Here is a 21,877-nt window from a genome sequence, read left to right as displayed (position 1 = left end):
ACTGTTTTTCTTCTTCTTCTGCATCATGTTTAAAGCTTTCTAAAATCTCACGTCCAAGCAGATAACTGAATATTCGGGAGAGGATCAATTTCCCCTTTGGAAAATCATGCCCTGGCTTATAATTAACATAAACATAAAATAACATCATTCAATGCAAAGATTTTGCTCCAACCATTATGGTTGGGGTGGGCATGGTTTAGATTTTTAAAAAATTAAACTACATTCAAATCAAACGATATTTTTCAACAAAAGTGGTTAGGATTTTATGTGAACCAGTTTGAAATCCGTTTTAAAACTAGTTTGATTTCAAAACTGGTTTTAGAAACATTTCTGAATCATATACGAGTTGCAAACTTGTTTTGAATGCAAAAGCTGATTTAGAAATAGGTTTTATTAAAGCCAGTTCAATGTTCAAAATTGATTTTTTTAGAAACAAAACTAGCTTTAAAATTGGATTTTCTCGTAAAACAGCTTTTAGCCATCATAATCGTTCAACATATTGAGATTCCCAGCATAGTTGGTCTTTTAACTAATAACTATCATTGCCACTAAGCCTCAGAAAGACAAAATAAAAAATGAATCCATAATAATAAAGGTTCCATCAAAATATTGGTCATGGTTGCTGATCAGGGCGGAATCGTCGAGGCAAGAGCAAACCAATGACAGACTCTGAGACGTGTGTGTTAGACACACTGTTCTTAAGGATTTTTTCACATAGTGCGGCTAGAGAGAGTAAAAGCGAAAACCACAAAAAATTAAAACATTTCGTAAAATATTCCAACATTCCCTCTTTTGCATGTGCAGACAATTTGTACTACATCAAACCATTTGGCCCAATCTCATGTGCACAACACCTTTGTCTCGCTATCTAGTTTAACCCATCTTATCTCATGCAGATATATATACCCTTTGAGAAAAGCTAAACTACTCAATGCAGGATTTGAAACTTTTGAAATAGTCCACAAAAAACACAACATATAATGTCTTGAAATTTTCTGGTTGACTGAGCCTTAAATCTATTTTCCATAGAACCCCTGTGTCTTTAGACTTCTGTAGAATTTCCCTTGACATTCTTTGAAGTTTCAACATCACTGCAATGTTTTGCAAATCCATACACGTGTACCTAGATTGCCAACTACAAAAAGAACAACCAATCAGACAGGTACAATCCCCTTACACAAGATTCTACAAGAGAAAGTGAAGGAGTTAAAGGAATCAGAATAAGGTTTCAACCGAGAACAGAAAATGCAGTAAAAGCCAAAACAGAAACACAAAAAGAATAAACGCATGCATTGCTATTGCTAACCGTATAGCCAAATCCAAATCCCTCAGTAAACAAATACATAAATTACCTTCGGTGCTAATTCAAAGTATACAAGAATGTCAGGCGTAGAAAAGAAAAGGCTTTCAACTGAGAAAGCCAGCAAAATAGTCATTTATAAAAAACAGAAAAATTATAATAACCTCATCCAATCCAAAGATTTTGATACAACCATTATAACAATTAACCAACAAATTAGTCCATTTACAGAACCACAAAAAATATTCACACTATACGTATTACCCATATATGAAATGACAAGGTTTCAAAACCACTTACTTGACAGTCACATAAATTCAGATAAGCCAATCATTGCGGAGGAGCTCAGTTACAATAAGGAAAACTATGCTTTCAACATAATCAGTAGATTGCAACCAAACTTTTTTTAGAGCTAATGTCAACACTCAACAATATTCTCTACTCTGTCAAGAGTCATCTCTCCGGTTATACGTAATAAGTTTAAAAATCTTCATTGGTTGACAGCAACAAAACATGGCTGTTTTCAGACATGCACAATGGGAAGTGATATGAACGTTGAGAATTAAAGATTTGAACATGATCACAATTAACATTCAGCAAGACTCCTTCATTTGCCAAACAGAGAAATAATGATTTCCGTGGTGATAATGAGAAAGACAGAGGCATAAGCAGCCCCTAGATCGACCAAGCAGGCAGTAACAAACATCTGTGTGTTTCAATCCTCAAATCAAATGAATAAATTACATAATAGGACGCAGTCTCCCTGTTAATGAGAAATAGGTCTCAAACAGACCAATCCATTCAACTTGAATGGGGAGCCACAATAATCAACTATGGAGCAGCAGTGTATGGAACATGGTTCTGATGCGACTCAAGAACAGCTTCACAAAAGAAGGATCCAAGAATAACGAATTCCAAGACTTCGCATCAGAACGATCACTGGAAGCCATGACAGGATTTCCAGGACGAGTTCCTGAGGGAGAACTGGACCATAACGACCACTAACCTTTTCGTCTATACGCAAAGGAATCTTCAGAATGGGATTTTTTAAAATGATAACAACAATTTTAAACTCGTCTTCTAATGATAAAAAATATCTTTTTTTTTTTTGGTTGAAATTTTAGTTTTTTTTAATCACCTTGATCAAGGTCTTTGGTTATTTAGAGTGAATTTTTTATTTTAAGATGATTTTTTTAATTAATTTTTTATATTTGTAAGAATTCAACATGATAAAAGGAGATTTATAATATTCACATTCATGCTCATCCAACCAGACTACTTTGGTGGTAAATGAGATGTTTAGGATGATAGTAACAATTTAAAACTCATCTTTTAATAATAAATAAAAAAATATCTTTTCGTTCTTGAAAGAATAAAAATGTTAATTTTTTTTAACCATCATAGAAAAAAAAATTATTAGATCTGGAATCAGCACGTCAACTGTTTCTTGACCAATTCAACATATGTAAATTAATTTAATAAAAGTTGATCAAAATTATGAACTACTTTGTATATTGGCGCTTTGTTTCTATAATTACAATTAATTATTATTTTTATTTCAAATTAAAAATTATTATAAAAAATCAAGTAATGATATTAATTATTTTATATCAAATAATAATAAATTTTGTATTTTTAAAATTAATTGTAACTTAATATGTATACTAATATTCCTTCTCGATCTTCCAGAGCATGGATTATAGAGTTTTATAGGATTCCAAATGTCCAAATTCACTGCTTTGCTGAATCAACTGAAAAAATATTACTTTATGTGGTTTAGTTTTTACAATTTGTTATACAAACATTTTAAATTTTAAAATAAAAAAGAAAGTAAATATAATATCATTAATATGATATTTTGTAATTAAAAAAATATTTTCTATAACATGTTTGAAAAAAATTATCTAAAAAAATACGGTTATTATTTTAAATATATGCTAAATCATTATATTATCTTTTACTGCCCGTTTCCCATGTCATATTAACTCCATGTTGAACTCGTGATACATCGATATCCTTGATATAATTCAGACACTGAATCAGAGATATCAGGATTGTGATGGAGACGTAAACGTTCCCTAAATGATAAATTGCCCGTGAAACATACAACTGTCTATAAATAATGTCACCACAACGACTCAATGTAATCCAATTTTGTCCCTCCTAAACGGAGCACTGGTCGCTATTAGCACATGGCAATGGAGGCCCACCAAAATAATTAAAACCATTATGAATTTTCTATCAATCAAAATAAACCAATTTCAATTAACACCCAAGAAAGAAAATAAAAAAATTACACTCCTAAGCACCAAAGCATAGATTCAAATTTACAAATGCCATGTTGGGGAATGGGGATCAATCTTTTTTGCAGTTAGGTGGATAATACATTGAAATAATAATGTAGAAATAACAGAGAGAGGAAAATTGGTGCTTGTAGGTTGGTGGCTGAAGATTCATCTGACATTTCAGAGGAATCAACGGCAAGAGGCATTCCATCACTGTTTAGAGTGCATGATTGTGGGTCAGAGCCTTCCCTGCTCAACATCAAAGCTCGAAGAACCCCCGAAACTGTGTGAATGTAAGCTGTTCTATTCTTAGCCAGAAGCCATGTTAAGCCCATGAGTTCACAGTCTTTGTTATGGATCTTGCTGGTCCTATCTTCTTCTGACTTGCTTGAATTTGAAGACTTCTTTCTAAGCTGCATAGAAGCAATATCTCTTTCAATTAAATTTAGAGTATAGATTTAACACAAATGCCACACCATTGGGCAAAAAGAGGTTTGTTATATTACAGTCTTGATTGGTGTAACATTCACTCATAGAAAAATGATCAAAGCTGCACATCAATGCCATCTCTATTACCAAAATACTACACATAGGAGAAATATCAACCAACTAATTATTCGGCTTAGAAAATGGGTGGTGGTGTTGTACAAATTATAATAATGAGACATCGTGTTATGATTAATTTATTTTTTGTGAAGCAACAACCCCGAACAACATTTGGAACATCTTGAATGAAGTCCAACATTTTTTTAAATAATAAATAAATTTAAGATTCTGAAACAATGCATGGATTTTTATACGCGGAAAAAATAGGCACAAGAGACAGCATTTTTGCAGACTGTTAAATCAAATCGGAAGCAGGAACGATAAATCCCAATATGGCCACAGATATTATAGCATCTAATGCCAAGAACTACAGAAGTTAAGCAGGAAATGTGTCAGGCAATATGCGAATACTTCAGAAGAATCAGAGGGACAATCAGATCTCAGTTTTACTGCTTCGCAGTCAATTTACTAGGTAGCAGCACGTGACAGACAAAAATTAATGGATTAAAAGTACAACTATGTCTCTAGTCTCTACAATTAAACCATCACTAATGTGGCCAAGGCTGGCTAAGAACAAGAACACCGTCTTGTAAGTTAGAGCGTTAAAATCGTTTGTAATGTTTTATGCATTTAATTTAATTTAAGAAATAAAACTCTTCTCGTAAACAACATCTCGTTTTACATTACACGTCACAACCAAAGTTATCAAAAGAGGGAGGTGGGAGTGTAGGACTACTGCTATGTGCTGATAAAAATGGCTTAACACCAAGAATCTAAAAATTTCTATTTATGTTGAAGACAGTATAGGGACATTGCACGTGCTTAATCTATTATAGGCACACATGATTTGAGGACATTCGAATCATTTGACTGAAGTTCATTTCACTAATTTTCAAATTACTGAAGGGTGCCACTAATTATTCTGTTAACGTTCGTGAGCTACACAAATCCAAAGGCGCGTAAAGGAGAGTGCCAAGCAAAAAATCAGCAGTAACTAACCAGTATCCCAAAGTAAAGGAAGGCAAAAAATAACTTTCCAAATCACCAAGCATGAAGATTGAAGATTTAATCAAGATGAAGCCTCGCTCAGCTTGATCATATTGGAATGAACAAGATCCATATCCATCAAATACCAAAAAAACAATGCTAAATAGAAGAGAGCACCAAAACAAAATATGAAGAAAGAATGCTGAAAATAAAAAAGTTACCGAATAGAGACTATGCAAGCACTTGGAGCATCCACCCAGGCCGGGAAACTTGTTGACATTGGTGCTGCTACTCGAGCAATCCCTCGCCAATCTTTTGACACTTTGATTGACAACAAGACTTCCACTTGGAGTAACTGAGAATGACTCAGGACATGTCAAAGGGTGAAGCCTAATGCCACAGTAGCAATAGACCACATCACAAGTCTCATTGGGCTGAAAAAGCTGGATTCCTCTAACTTTCAAGGCCTTCCCCAAGTCACTCACACATGTTTCTGAGTCATCAGGCAACAAGGGCATGTCATAGGATGTGGTATGGCCCTGTGAGGCACTAAGAGCAGTGGCTGAGTATGCAGAATAGAGCCACGCTGCGAGCACAGGACAGCATCTGCTACGGTGGAGGTCATCATCATCAGGTTTGTTGGAGCCACATGCACTCTTTATGGCTTCATAGTGGTCATCTGAGAGGTTGAGAGGGCAGCCTGCAGCTTCAGCTTGTTCTGGGAAAGCAGGGATTGTTCCTGTTGTTGAAGATGAGGAGGGGTTTGGGATGATTGGCTGAACCGCATCAGCATCAGGGAGGAGGAGACTAGTGCTGCACAGGAACAAAAGGGTCTTCAAGAATGGTGATTTTGGAGGAGGCAGTAGTGTCAGTGTCATAGTGACTTTAAGATACACTCTTTAGTCCAAGGAAAAGGGGAAATTAAGGTGGGTATGAATGTGGATAGATGTGGTCTTGTTTCTCTTCTGAAGAGAATATTGGGATGGTATGGGCGTGGTGGCCTGGCCTCTGTTGGGTCAGAACTCAGAACTCACAAGCCAGGAAAGGGAAAGAGAAATAAAGGCTGGTGGCCTGGTGGGGTTCAGCTAAGTTTGGCACTATGCTAATGCTACCTCATTTCATTTAGATCTAATCTAAGAGTAACTTAGTACGCTCATTTTACCTCTATAAAGTTTCGTACAGGGATTAGCAAATAAATACCTTCATTCATGGGATAAATGAACTTGATTGTGTTCCATCTTTTTAGAATTTTTACTCTGCTAATTTTCTACTTTGTCAGTTTCTACATCTATCATTTTCATTGGACGTGGACGATATGCATGCACGAGGTAATTCAACCGGAGGTAAGAGTAAGACTACTATAAACTCTAGCAACTCAAATTGAAGACTAGTAATTAAACTTAAACAACTATATTTACTCGGTAGGGTAGTTTAGAATGTATCATATTTGTTGTTTTCCGGTATTTTACTATGATTATGTATAAACATAAATATGAAGGTAATACATGACATTGTGTCTGAAGGAGAGAGTAACACAGAACTGCCCATGGTTTAATTATTTCCGCCAGCAGTTGTTGTAATATTCTAAGTATTTCTTAATCTTTGTTTAAAGTCCTTCGCCTAATTATGGAGATGAATTATGTGCCATGACTGGTTGACTACCATCTGCGGATCTACCCATTTAATTTCTTGTTAGTATGTAGGAGCTGGAGGCAAATTTTGGAATTTTATTATGTGTCGATAGCAGTGTTCTGTTCTCCAAGTCTTGACAACAACTTGTGTTTCCTTGTGACAAATTATTGAAGGGGACAAAGTTAAATAATATACGGCAAAGTTAAATAATTTTCTTTTCGCTGCTGGGATTAGATGATTACTGATGAACTAATGAAGTATTCCTTTGGAATTATTTCAAAAATAGAATCCTAAGGGATAAGTCTTGAGTTTAAATTAGAACTCAAAAACTATTTTTATTCTAACATTTGAGTTTAAATTTGGAAAAGAGTTTACAAAAGAGATGGAGTTATATGTTCTTGAGATGGATAATTAGTCTAGCGAAAAAAATACTAGTTTTTAACTTCATCACCCACTTATTTTTAATGTGATTTATTTTTTCATTATAAATGTTCATTAAACATAATTTGGTTAATCCTTAGATTTATCATGGTAACCATAAAAATTTCTCTTCATATTGATGAAGGGAGGCAAGTAGAGGTAAAAATAGATCAATAAATATATCGGAAATCTATGGCCTGATCCGTCAAAGGCCTAATCTATTCATTAAAAATGTTAGATTTATATTTTTAAATAAAAAGGTCAGACTTTATGTTTAAAAAAACATATTAAACCTGGTAAACCAATCTATTTATATAATAATATATAATATTTATATTTAATATACAATTGTTAATATTAATAATAAGTTTTATAATAAAAATAATGTACGTAATAAATAAGGTTTGTTGGCTTTTTTAGACTTATTAGTCTAGTTAGATGTATTGACTTGTTTATATGTCTTTTATGAAAAAGGTAATGTAAACAAGTTTTCCAATAAGTCAAACTTTTAAATATGTGAGACTTAAATAAATAAAAAAATTGTAACAAGTAATTATTGATTAAGCTCAGACTTGATAATAATGATATAGAACAAATTTAAACCCACCAAAATCCGGCCTACCTTGACCTGTTTTCACCCTAGGCACCACCAGTTCCCAACTCAAAAGCCAGAGCAATAGGCCTTTTCTCTTTTTTTCCTCACTGATATGTCTTGGGACAAAATTGTGGCCGTGGTAGCATATCACATCACATGTGCTCAACACGTATTTTATATTGCTGAGTTTTATTTTTAATCTAAATTGTGCTCCACTCTTGTCAATAAGACCAACAATATCTTTAAACAAACAAAAAAAAGAGTCAAGGTTGTCTCCTGTTTGCATGTTTATGCATATCGAAAATGTAACAAGGAAATTTCAGTTGCGAATTTTCATATACTCCTTTTGAATTTTATTGTATCGAATTCAAGGTAATTTTCAAATTATTTGTTTGGTTTAGTAGAGAAAGTGAAAAGAATGAAAAGAAAAGAAAAAACAAAAAATGACTTAATTTTGTAAGTTGATTGGTAAGAAAGAAAATAAAAGGAAAGATTAGTTTAGTGGTGTACAAGGTAGGAAAAAAACAAAAAACATATGTATATAAAATAACATAAATATCCATGATAAAAAAGAAGTGTATACAAATTAAAAAATAAGGGTTTTTTGATATTTTCATCTCATACCACTTTTTTTCCGTCATTTGCTCATTATATAGAACTGGATTTGGTGCATTCATATTCACGCTGTCGTAAATCTGCACCATAAAATAAAGATTAGACCATTCAAATCTTAAAATGTATATTTTAAGTTTTACATGAGTTAAAATATGATATGTTTGTGATGATTACACTTAGCTTATTGTGATTTCTTCATGTATTTTAGCAAGATAATTTTTTTGAGTTTCTTAAGTATTTTTTTAAAAAACAAGTTTCTTGAGTATCCAAAGTTAAAAATATATCATATTCTCATCATATTTGGTATGAATTTTTAAAACCATTTTCACGACACTATAACATTCTCAACAATATTTTTTAATTACCGTTCCTAATAAAAGATCTTTATAAGTGAGAGTGAAAATCCAAGATTCATGAAAGTTTTAGCCATACTCTTAATAACATTTTAAGGATTCTTTTAAACGCATAAAATATTACATTTATCAGAAAACATATTTATAATGCTTCTAAAAATTATAATTATTAGAAAATATAGTTTTTAAAAACACGATTTTCAAAAATAGGAAAAAGATTTTACTTAGTAAAAGCTCCTTAAATTTGTATTATATATTTTAAGCTTCATTTTACTTTTTGCAAAGGATGTTTATCCACGAACCTCTGTCTAGTTGGTGGCAAGCAGCACCTTTCCCTAAACCCTTGAAATGGTAAAACAAAAATTGTTGTTAACCTTCCTAATCAACCAAGTCAAGGAAACCCATGGAAGAATGGCAAATCATAATTATATAGAAACTAGATTTTTGCACCGTGCAATGCACGACTATGTATTTTTTTATGATGATAATTACTTGATTTTATTAATTAATTTTAAATAAGTAGATATCATATATATTCGCGAGTTTTGGTATTTAAATATGAGACTTAATTAGTAATATGATAAATTTTTAGAAAAGTCAGATTAATATTAAGCAAATCATTAGTAAATTATATATATTTACCCGCCTTAAATGAATCTGAATACTGTAAGAATTATTCACTAAAAGTTGTGTTCGAGCTAATTTAAATCACGAAGTTGAAGCATGAGATCCTGAGAATTTCCAATGTCCGTGAAACCGTAAGGCTTAGATTGAATGGCTCCGTTTTCAAAGCAGGTAAATAATCATTTCTATAGTTCTATTGATTCTTAGATTCCAATTTAGTACAATGTGCGTCTGGCTTAAAAAATATTTTATGCTGTTGGGTTTCTCATGAGATGATGCATAATTGTGTCCCCACCCACACAACCTGTAAAATATATAACATCTGTAACTTTAAAAAGAAGAAAGTGTTTTTGACTGTTTTCTCGATCCGTGGCTCAAACCTCTGTTTGGCCATTTTTTCATGAATAGAAACGTGCCTTTCCCCTCTATAATAATATGCACAACCAAAAAGTGACAGAAAGAAAAACCAGCTGTTGCCATTAGATTGTTATCTTATATCCATTATGGGCATTGCCTTGAGCTTTTTGTTTTTTCTTGGGTCTACTGGTTTCTCCCTTTGATCTTATAAAAATCTAAATAATCTCCATGAAGATTTTGTTTTGTTTTTGTTTTTATGTGTTTGTCTTGTCAATTTATCATATATTTATTTTAGCAAAAGAAACAAATGTTATATGTCAATATGACTATCTAATATCACTTCTTTTGTTACATGTCAAATTAGATGTGCTAAAATTGAAGGAAAAAAAAAAAAGAAAAAAATATAACGAAAGAAGAAGGATTTTTCAACAATATAAACTGCAAAGGGATGCCTGTTGCTACTGAATTCAACTTCGCAATGATGTAACATTTATAAGATAGAATCTGTGCAACATAAGTCATAAGGTGTGCTGCGAAAACCTTAGTATTCTTCTCCATGCATGCTAACCCCACTATTTCTCGGTGAAATTATTTTTGTTTTGTTTTGTATTTAATTCTATTTGCCTGTCGCACGCTTTGCAGTCTAAAGCTGCTAAGGAGACTCATGGTGCCAAAGCAAAAGGCCTCGCTCTCTTTCTCATTATGAAACTTTTATTTCACCAATTACCAGATAGAGGTTTTGCCATGTGAAATTAAGAAACCCTTTACTGCGTATTCGGCACAAAAGAAACTTTTTTGCTGTTGTTATTACTAGTGCTAGTATATGTCACCTTTTCTTTTATCTTAAAAGTTCATTTATATTTTCGGGTCGGCCGGTTGTTGACACTTCGTGATCAATACAAACGCAAGTGATTAAAGGTATGTACTACATAGTTTGTTTGAAGTCCAAAACAGTTTGATCACAGTTTTACCTTTTCTGAATGATTGCAGCTCCTCCACGATGATAAGTAACATTAAGAATATATATGATAAAAGCATTCATGTAATGTGAAGATATTTTCTGAATATCTATCTAATTTGTTCCAAAATATGAAAGATACCACCCATAGCGCGAAACACGACAATTAATGTTGGGCTGAAAGCCTGAACCACCAAACAGAAAGGAATATATATGAGTGTCCCTCTTGGAAAACTCATACCATTCTTTGTAGCAAAATTGCTGTCTTCGCTGCAGAAGTTTGATGAAAGATTAACTTTTTTGTTGGCTTATGAATCCAGCAGCTGAAGTGGTATAGTTACTAGTTGGTGGCAATTTTAGACATATTTGCTACTTTTGCAACATACCTATACGGGAGAAAGTAGTATATAGAGTAAGGGCAATTGATCCTTGAATTTTCACACGACCATATCATGTAAATTTTTTAGTTCGTGACTCTTTCGATCTCTCTTTATCTGTGAAGCACCAACAGGGTCCCAAATAGCGGTGTCTCTGTTTCCGACATGCGGACGACACGAACACGGACATACATTTATCTTTTTTTTTAAAATCATATTTTTTTTAAATCTTAAAAGATAAAATATTATATTTTAAATTATAATAATAGATTAAATTTTTTATTATTTCCTCTTAACACTTACTCTTCACGTCATTTATGTTTTCTATTTATTTTTTAATCTTAAAGATAAAATATTATATTTTAAATTATAATAACATATTAAAATTTAGATTAAATCAAATTAGAATAACAAACGCTTTCTCTTCACGTCAGTAATGTCACTCCTTTATTCACGTACGTTTTCATTAGTTTCGTCGTTCATGTCTATTCATTACTAGTTTGAGTTTATTGTTGTCACCCTTCATTCAACTTATGACCTTTGTAGCATTTATGGTTGTTGGCTCAATAGACTTGTTGTTTGTTGTGTTTGTGGTTGCTAACCTATGACTTATGTTATGGTTCTGGTTGGATGCATTGTAACTTTGTAAGGTTTACATCTTTGAAATTTTTTCTTTACTTTTCAATTTTTATAATTTTTTCTTCATCTTTCGTAGGCTTGTAATAATTTTTAGTTTAATATTTTTTTTCTTTATCTTCTTACCTACTATTACATTTAATACTTTCTGATTTTTAATTTTATATCCTATTTTGATAATAGTTTTTAAATATAACATTTAACCATTCATAGTTTTTTTTTAAATTGGTCATTGTGTTCTTATTTTTTTATTTTATTATATTGATTAATTGTAGAGATGAGTACTTCTATTTTATTATAGTCATGAACGATTAAGTGGAGATTCAAATAGAATTCCTCCACACCAAGATGGAGAACTTACTCGTGAAAGATTGAAATGCTTCAAAAGATATTTTGATGATGATAATGAAAGAAGACAAGTGAATGTAGAGTTTGTAAACTTTTCTGGTGGAAGAGAAGGCTTTGGTGATATTAACTCCATAAGGGATAGAGGTCTAATGGAGGCAAAGTCTTGGTGGCTAGTTTATGGTGCTCATGCACCAACACTTTAAAAGATTGCTCTTAAGTTATTAGGGCAACTTTGTTCATCATCATGTTGTGAAAGAAACTAGAGTATTTATTTTTTCATTCATTCAATTAAAAGAAACAAGATGACACTTCATTGAACAGATGATCTAATATTTGTTCATAATAATCTTTGTCTTCTTTCAAGAAATTTTCCATGATATCATCAAGAAGAAATTAAAATGTGAGACATTGCAGGATATGAGTTTGGATCACTTGGTGAAAATGAAATTCTTGAAGTTGCTAATTTATCCCTTGATGAACCAGAATTAAAAGTTGTGTTTTTTTAATGATGATGATCAAGAAGGAAGAGAAAGAACTTACATAGATTAGGATTAACAGTTTTTTATTTATCTTTTCAATCATGAAGATTTATCTTGGTACTTTTTTAAACGAGACTCTTTATTGAATATATTAACAAGTTTGTTTTTAGATTATTTTTTAAAAAGATAAAGTTTTTACCTTGTGAAATTTTCTTTTAAATGATAATGATACTACCTAATATAATTTTTTGATGCTTATGTGTCTGTGTGCGGTGTCCGTTTGAGATATGTGCTTCATAGCTCTTTATACAAATTAAATAGATGAGATTATATTAAAATGTGTATATTTAAGAAGAGAAAGATAGACACAAAATTTTCAAATGATATGATCATGTGAAACTTTAACATGGGAAAATATATTTTTGTAGAATAAAAAATATATGATGAACAGAGAGTGCAATGTACCAGAAACTTGATAGGCCATAGGCATAGCAGTGAGTTATTGTTTCTCATGGTATTTCCCTTTTCCTTTTTCTTACTTTCCAATGACATCAAATAAGTTTGAAAAATGGTTCCTGAATAATTTTCCTAAAACCAACAAACCTACCGCATTACTGTGGTTGTCAGAACAATTTAACCCCAATACAGAGATCTTGAGAGCAACTTAAAAGGGGATGAGTGAAAAAGGAATGAATGGGCTGTCTCAATCCAAACTCCCATATAATCATTCCATTGTGCTCCATGGACTACTCTTCAGCAATATGAATTATGATAAGTGAATGGGTGTCAAAATTTTAATATATTGATCAAAGGATCAACAACCGGTTTTTGGGTCAACTACCAAATTTGTGTTTAAAGAGAAGTATTAATTCAGTTGATGAATAGAATGCAAGTAACTTTTTTCGCTACCGTGGTAGTGTAATCACACTTGATTTTCAAATTAGCAATAATGATGCTTCAATTTAGCGTCTTTTAATCATTCCTATTTGCACTACTTGTCTATCTTTTTATTTATAAATTTATTTATTGCTTTTTGCCTTTACTGTGGTGGAATGCTATTGTAATCCCCTGACTTTTCATTCTCGACTATAGTTACGTTTTAGCTTAACATCTTTTTGGGAAATCATAAGCATGGTTTTTTTTTTAAAAAAGATTGCAATAATAAATTTGTTTGTGAGACTAATCATAAACCCCGGTAATCATTCATCAATGAAATGAAAATATGATCTATAAACATGATATAAGGGAAATATTCGGTTAGGAGAAAAAGAGATTTGATGCAATATATTCTATAAAGTTGAGTACCCTCTTAGTCATATATCCACATATTTTGTATAATATTTCGACCATCAACATATACAAGTGATGAGTACTGTTTAACTATGGTTATCGTCAATAAATCCATTTAAAGATAATTACTTTGTTAGAAACACTTAAGTAGTAAAGCGAGATTAAGGATGTATTAGCTAACTAGTAATCAAAACATGTAGGCCCATAGACCTAAGGTCCAATAAGGTCAGTATATAAAGAAAAGGATCTCTAGGTAATAGAATTGATTCATTATTGAATATTCATTAGATATCATTAACAGTTATGAACCGAATCTTTATTTAGCGTCAGAGTGTCTTTTACAGATACTTTCGCTCTTTTGGACTTACACGCATCATAGATCTCGACAAAGTATCATTAGATAGACTCCTTGGTACATTAGAAAACCTTTCGACATAAAGATAAAGATGACTCACTTATTTTGTCATGTCTTGAATGGTTTTGTGAGAGAATATTAACGTATGCAAATTGCATACAACAACTACATTAGAATGGACTCTACATTGGTTGTATTGGTATTATTTTTCATGTGTTGTGTTTGCCATTTGATTTTTCTTTTTATTTTCCTCGTAGAATAGAAACAGCAGTTTATTGGTACTCTTTTCACATCCACATAAAAGAGATCAGAAAACATATTGTTATGGTATTTTACTTTTAGTTTGCGAGTTATTCCTAAAGAATTTGGACAAAGAAATCTAATTCAAATAATTTTTAAAAAGTTCCCAGAAGTATCCACCTTCAAACCAAAATGTGATATTATTAATTTTCTGTTGAAAAATTATAGTTTAGATTGTAAAAGTCTAATCTGATCTATTTATTAAATAGATTAGACTTAAATTTAAAAAAAAATATTTTTTAATGAAAAAAATCAGCCTTTAGGCTCTAAAAGATGCTTACTAAGCCTATAGGTGAGTATGTTTATATAATAATATGCATAATATTTATATTACATAAATATATATAACATTTATATTTAATATATATAATTATTAATATTAATAATAAGTATTATAATAAAAATAATACATGTAATGAATAAGTTTCATTGATTTTTTTAAGACTTGTTGTCCTAATTAAGCTTATAGGTTTATTGGCTTGTATATAGGTACTATAAAATAGATCACGTAAACAAATCTTTAAGTCAAATCAAGCTAAGGTTTAAAAAAAAATTATGTAACATATAAATAGACCAGATTTATACTTAGTAATAATATTGTAGGTTAGGTCCGTCAGAGTCTGACATGCTATGTCTTGTATCTATCCATATTAATACCTATATGATGAAAAATACAATTGAATTAAGATTTTGTTAACTAAAACTCTAAAATTATTAGTTAAAAAAATCAATAAATAATTTTTTTTAAAAAAATGTGTTGGAAATTATATTAGAAATTATTAAGGGTGTATCTCAATGCTGACAAAAAAAAAAAGTGTGTCTCAATAAAAAGAAGCTTTCAATTTTTATTTTCTTAACTTAAGTTCTTGTTGCAAGTAATTCTTAACTATGGAAATAGAAAGAAAGAAAAAAGAGTACAAAAACGTAAGAGCAGTATTGCTCCCAACCAGAGATAATTCCCTAGGCCCTAAGGTAAACCTTCAAAAAATGAACTTCAGATTAGACCCTCTTTCAGATTATACCTCCTATATTCTACCTTGTATATCATTTCTCTGGCTATAACAATTAATAGACTCTCATGTTTCCTCCCCCTTTAGTCTGTGGACTAAACCCTCCTCTTGGGCCTTTAAATAATAGGCCCAGCCTTAATTACTTTGATTTGGGTCCCTATTAGCCAAACCCAGGTTACGATCATCTTCCCGCAAGTTCTCTATTGTTGTGCCTTATGAATTTTTAGTTTTTATTTTTAGTTGTATATAAGTAACTTTGTATGTGAGAAAACCATAGGATAAATTCACAATGAATATGGTGGACTATTGAAAATAAATCATTTGATTCATCTGTGTATGCATAATTTTTTTGCCCACTAAGGTATCTATTAGTAAACTGATTAATTATTGGAGATATTAAAATCAATTTAAGGGAATGACTTCCTCTCATAAATATTTCTTTATACATATGAACCTGAGATCGAATCTTGATCAAATGTTTAAAACACAAAATTATCTATTAACAATGTCATACTATGTTAATCTAAACAAGTTTGCATAATAAGAATTGCATCCCTATTTTAAAGAGATGTCTTACTTTTATATTATATAATTATGAAATTATTTACTATTGTATATTGTATAAAATAGTAAGTATTTAAAAAATCATAAGATTAAATGTATTAAATATACAATAAAAGAATATAATACTTTATATAATATTACATCACCCATTTTACATTTTTTTGTGCTAGTATAATTATTAGTTGTTATTCATAAGTTAGTTTGATATTGAGTATTTGCAAGGAAATAGTACTGTGCCTCCAATTTATGGTTCTTTTTGTAAGAGTCGTACATATTTTTCTTTACTGTGTGATTTTATAGAGTAGAAACTCCATTTTATGACTTAATGTTGAATCCAACTCAGTTTCAGGCCAAAAAAGAGAAAGTTTAAGCAGTTGATGACTCGCTTACTGAGGTAGATCCACTCAGCGAGATGCATCCGCTTAGTGAGGCATCCAGCTCGCTTAGCGGATGACAAACCCTAGAAGAGGATAAGTCAGAGATCTGCGCGCCCAGTCAGCCCGCCCAACGAGGATGTTGTCTCTTTTCGCGTTCAGCGCACCCACTCTCGCTAAGCGAAAATTCACTAACATGGCTCGCTAAGCAAGTTTTCGGAAGCTAAAGAGTCCAAGAGCCTTTAAAACACTGAAGTTGGCGAAGTTTAAAAAAGGAGATGAGTTTTGAGCAACAAAAAGAGCTTAGTTCAGGAAAACAAAAAGATTTAAGGTTTAGAGGCTGGAGGAGACATCCTTCATCATCTTCTTCCAATTTCTTTCACCAAAAATAGTTTATTTCTTATAGTTTTGAAGCTTTGCTTGTAATGGAAGGCTAAGCCTCTTTGTTGGAGAGTACTACTGTTCAATCTTGATGTAATATTCTCACTATCTATTTACTATTATTTCTTTGTGTTCATTACTTCTATCTATGCTTATTTTATATGCTTGTGACTTGATCGTCCATTTGTATGTGTAGTTAGGCTTTTTAGTATTGAAAAATGCTTTAAAACCTTAAAACTTGATAGAGCAAGCTAGAAATCTATATGTCTAGGAATGAAGTGCAGTGATCTAGTTCATTTTACACTAGACTTAGTGCAACTCTTTTAGAACAAGTTTGTTGAGGGATTAAGGACAAAGTCTAAAGAGAGTTAGGCTCATTCATGTGAGAAATCATGGTTTGAGTAATTTCTCAGTGTAAGAGCACTACGATAACATTAAATAGAGAAAAATACATTTTATACATAAAGAGAAATTCAGTAGGACACTCCCTAACGCTCTTAACTTGATAGTTTTCACTTTTTATAGCTTTAGATATTTTGTTTATGTTCAAATATATTTTATAGTACAGAACTCAACATTTGCCTTGTTTTAATCCTTATAAATGTTTACATACTGAATGTACATGGTCTAGGTGAAACAAATTCCTGAGAATACGATACTCGGTCTTACCGTATTATATTACTTGTGCGAATTGGTGCACTTGTCAATTGGTCAACAATAATTCGTCCAAAAATACATTGAATGAAAGGCAATAAATATCCACTTAAAATAATAATTCTTAAGACAAAATAACATTTATTTTATCTTTTCTCTTTCTTATTTATATGGATTATATATCTTTTTGTGGGGATATAATTTGTCTAGAAGTATATGGAATGAAAAACAATAATATGCATATAAAATAATATTTTTTTATCTTTTATTTTCTTAATAAATAAATTATATATTTTGTGTGTGAATATAATTTTTTTAAATGTATGGAATGATAGACAATAATTACTGATCCACTTAAAATAATAATATTTTGGGAGGTAAAATAATAGTTCTTTTATTTGGAAAAGTTGAGGCCTGAGGATAATATCTCTCTGTCAAAGCTTACATCCAATCACTTTACCAAATTGCAATCTGCACTCTCTACCACTAATCCTCCTTGAGGACTCCACAAGCACACATTTCCACCTTGATTACACCCTTTTCTTTATCTAGTGCAAGAATGTCATTTACTGTTTAATTTTCTAATGCAGTTAGTGCAAGAATCGCGATTTGTCACAAAGAAATAGAAGGTGTTGTGACTCCGCCAACGTGTCATCCATTGCATGTCACTAATTTTGCGATGGTCCATGCATGACCACAAAATTACAAAATAGAGGTCCCTGATATTTTACCCTTCAGTTTTTCTTTTCATACTATATAAACCCTATATTGTGACCCACAAACTCTCTCTAGCTTTATTTCTATTGCTTATGCATGCGTTCTATTTTCCTGAGTACTATTTTTCTCTTGTGCGCGGTCATGGCTGCATCCGGGGATCCCCTATTGGTTGGTCGCGTGATAGGTGATGTGGTAGATATGTTCATTCCTTCCTTCAACATGTTCGTTTACTTTGGGTCGGAGCATGTCACAAATGGCTATGACATTAAGCCATCCATGGCCATAAGCACCTAGCCCCAGTGAACCAAGTATGCGTGAGTGGATACATTGGTTAGTCAATTTGTTTTAGTTATTCCGATAATTCTCTTTCTTAGTTTCCAAATCCATATATTTTAACTCATGATCTTTCTGTTTCCACTTAATTTCCAGGATCGTAGTTGACATACTTGAGGAACAAACCCATTTCGTGGTAGTAAAAGAAATCTTTCGATCTAATTCATATATAATATTTTTATTTTCTTCTATAAAAGTTTCATGATGTTGCATGCATGAGTACTGGTGGGTCCAGTTTTACTTTTTTTATTTTCTAGTGTCATAAAACTTCATCTCATGCACTGAGATCACAGCTCCATCCTACCCTCGATTTCAGAAACATGCATTAGCTAGGGAATCTCTTGTAATGAGATCATCACATGTGCCCCCATGGCTTGCATGTTAACACATTTCAGAATTTCATCACAAATGTGTCAAACACGAAACATTCCTTCTACTCCAAAGAAAAAAATATTCAGAAATATCACTTTTTTTTCCTGCCATAGCTAAAATATAAGCTTCACGCATAGTCTACAGGATATTAGATTAATTTCTCCTACTTTCAATAATTATAATTTTTTTCTGTTAAAACAAAGGAATCTAATAATTAATCAAGTAAATTGTCTTGTATGCAGGAAAAGAGATTGTTCCATACCTGGGACCAAGGCCACCTATTGGAATACATCGTTACATATTTCTATTGTTTCAACAGAAAGTGCCTTTGGGTCTTGTGGAGCAGCCACCAACTCGCGCAAGTTTCAATACTCGCTATTTTGTCCGACAATTGGACTTGGGCCTTCCAGTGGCCACCGTCTACTTCAACTCTCAGAAAGAGCCCGCTGCCAAGAGGCGTTGAATCCTAGCTATATCTATATCGTAGCTATAAGCGAATCTCTCTTTTGAAATATGCATGGTTGGAATATATGCAAGATATCAAAACTATATAAAATATAATATATATCACTAGTGAGTAATTAATAATAGGAGGAAAGGGTGTGTGTATAGTTATATATAGGGTTGGCTAGGGTTTGAGTGACAAACCATTTTAGTCTCTCCTTCAGTTTATCAAATATATAAAGTTAATCTACATTAATTGTTGGTGTTCTTGTGTATATGAATGTCTTTATGTAATTTTATTCATCAAATTATCACTTTATATATTAATATGAATAAAAGATAAATATCTCTTAATATAATAAAAACATCTATATTTATATATAGAATGAAAAAGTATTGTTATGGGTTGTGCAAGTCCCACTTATATCATAGCTATAAGTGATTCTCTCTTTTGAGATATACATGATTGGAATATATGTAAGATATCAAAACTATATAAAATATATATGACTAATGAGTAATTAATAATGAGAGGAAATGGTGTGCGTATAGTTATATAGTTGGTTAAGGTTTGAGTGGTGCAGACCACTTCAGTGGCTTTGATAACTTATATATATATATATATATATATATATATATATATATATATATATATATATATATATGTGTGTGTGTGTGTGTGTCTCTCTCTTTCAATTTTTCAAATACATAAGTTAATTAATCTATCCTAATTGTTGATGTGTTTGCGCAATTTTATTCATCAGGTTATCACTTTATATATTACTTTATATATTAATATGAATGAAAACATGAATATCTCTTGATAATAAAAACATCTATATATAGAATAAAAATTTATTGTCATGGATTGTGCAAGTCTGTTTCAAGACATAGTGATATAAAAATGCGAAAAACTAGAGACAAACTAATAAATATAAATATACGAAGAAACATAAAAAGTAATTGAATTTTAAAAAGTATTTATAAAGGATATTTATTATGATTTAGAAAGATTGAATCTCATAAGAAAAATAATAATAAGAAAATTAAACTTTTCATAGTAACTATTCTTTACCTGAATTATCGATTAGACGAGAAATGATATTTGAAAATATTTTATATAATTTTTTTGAAGAAAAAAATAAATTAAAAAATGAGACAAAGTATGAGATAAATTTGAATAATTATTAATGCAATGGAAATAAAATAAAATGAATTGTAAAAATTATTACAAATATATATTGTTCTATAATATAATTAATATTTTCAATCTAAATATTTATCTTTTAGATTTATTTATTAGAAAAATAAAAAATAAAATAAAAGGATAAAGATCAGAGTCATCAAGTATTATATATATATATATATATATATATATATATATATATATGTGCGCGCTTTTCTATTTTATTTTATTTATTACTTTTTATTTTTCTTTTCTTATCACTCAAAATCACTTTAAAAGGGAAACACAACCATCTTTCATATAATTTAGGTATAAACAAGTGGAGTCAAGCCAGTCAATTAAAGCTTAGGCTCTTGACTTGTGAAAAAATGAGTTTAATTATTTGTAATTTAACTTAACTTATTATTGTTAGTAATTCTTTTGTTCATAATTTTTTATACTTATATTTACTTGCAAAAAAGAAGATTTATCTTCTTTTAATATTTTTTTCCTCTTTAAACTTTAACCATTGGCAAAAAATTTGTAATTAAAAAATATTTTTTTTAAATCTTCATCAAAAGTACTATAAGTATTTTCATGCAAATAATAATATTTATCTAAGTTTATTTTTTTATCATATACATGTATACGTATACGTGCATCTGCGTGCGTGCGTAAATAAATTATTCATGAGTCATTAATTAATATAGAACCTATAAAATTTGATTTTGATTCATTTAAATAAGCTTAATTTAGTTTGTGTAATTAAACAAATAAGTTTGTCAAATATTTAACAAGTTAGTATAAATAATTTATAAATAACTAAATTCATTTATATCACTAATATTGTTTATATGTTTAGGTGATTCTCTCAATGATACTCATAACTAATGGTAGTTCTACTAGTCATGTTTTAGATGTAGAGCTGAAAATGGTTTACATAGTTAAATTATATATCAAATGTCTATGAATTCTTTATATTCCTTAACATGCTAAAACAAACTTCAAAAACAAGTTGATACAGATATATATATTGAAAATAGTAGGCATGACAACATTAATTGCAAGTGCATATGCAAGCAGTCACTAAAAAATAAAATAAAAGAATCATTCTTCAAATGAATTTGGTCAAACTTTCATATATGAATTTAGCCTTAGAGTCTAACATATCATAATGAAAATAGACAGATGGTAGCAAAAAAGATAGACCTTATTCTAATTAACTGTAACATATTAATCACAAGAACTTGATGTCACAACAGAAGGTGCATGATTCTTTCAAACCAAGATTAATTGAATTGAAGAAGAACTTGGAGACACTAAAAAAAATTATACCTACAAATCTGACAACAATTATTTTTCTAACCAATCAGGACAACAATTGATGTCATAACAGTCATGTTTGC

General features: G+C 30.8%; 2 protein-coding genes and 1 long non-coding RNA gene across 3 annotated transcripts; 1 reads left to right on the top strand and 2 right to left on the bottom strand.

Annotated features, from left to right (window-relative positions):
* Positions 1 to 753: 753 nt before the first annotated feature.
* Positions 754 to 2,619, bottom strand: LOC121175273 (uncharacterized). The gene is made up of 2 exons (XR_005892518.1): positions 1,601 to 2,619; positions 754 to 1,135 (listed from the first exon to the last, which is right to left on the bottom strand). It is a non-coding gene; the product is annotated as an uncharacterized lncRNA (long non-coding RNA).
* Positions 2,620 to 3,515: 896 nt separating this feature from the next.
* LOC100779809 (uncharacterized GPI-anchored protein At4g28100) lies at positions 3,516 to 6,248 on the bottom strand. Its single transcript, XM_014778705.3, has 2 exons — positions 5,340 to 6,248; positions 3,516 to 3,998 (listed from the first exon to the last, which is right to left on the bottom strand). Exons 1-2 carry the CDS (start codon positions 5,994 to 5,996, stop codon positions 3,672 to 3,674), a joined length of 984 nt encoding a protein of 327 aa, XP_014634191.1. The 5' UTR covers positions 5,997 to 6,248; the 3' UTR covers positions 3,516 to 3,671.
* A 12,005-nt stretch (positions 6,249 to 18,253) lies between these two features.
* LOC100779274 (protein MOTHER of FT and TFL1) lies at positions 18,254 to 19,715 on the top strand. Its single transcript, XM_041017948.1, is given in 5 exon segments — positions 18,254 to 18,441; positions 18,443 to 18,487; positions 18,587 to 18,603; positions 18,606 to 18,626; positions 19,105 to 19,715. Coding segments are annotated over 5 exon segments (492 nt in total). The 3' UTR covers positions 19,326 to 19,715.
* Positions 19,716 to 21,877: the final 2,162 nt, after the last annotated feature.

This window comes from Glycine max, chromosome 8 (genome assembly GCF_000004515.6).
Source record: "Glycine max cultivar Williams 82 chromosome 8, Glycine_max_v4.0, whole genome shotgun sequence".
Taxonomy (NCBI): domain Eukaryota; kingdom Viridiplantae; phylum Streptophyta; class Magnoliopsida; order Fabales; family Fabaceae; genus Glycine; species Glycine max.
The sequence above is the reverse complement of the archived record's forward strand: the minus strand, read 5'-3'. Positions and strand labels throughout refer to the sequence as shown.

Coding starts and splice junctions, on each gene's coding strand:
- LOC100779809 (XM_014778705.3), bottom strand. CDS start 5,996: ATGACACTGACACTACTGCCTCCTCCAAAATCACCATTCTTGAAGACC. Junction 3,999..5,339: donor GCTTGCATAGTCTCTATTCG/GTAACTTTTTTA, acceptor GCTTCTATGCAG/CTTAGAAAGAAGTCTTCAAA.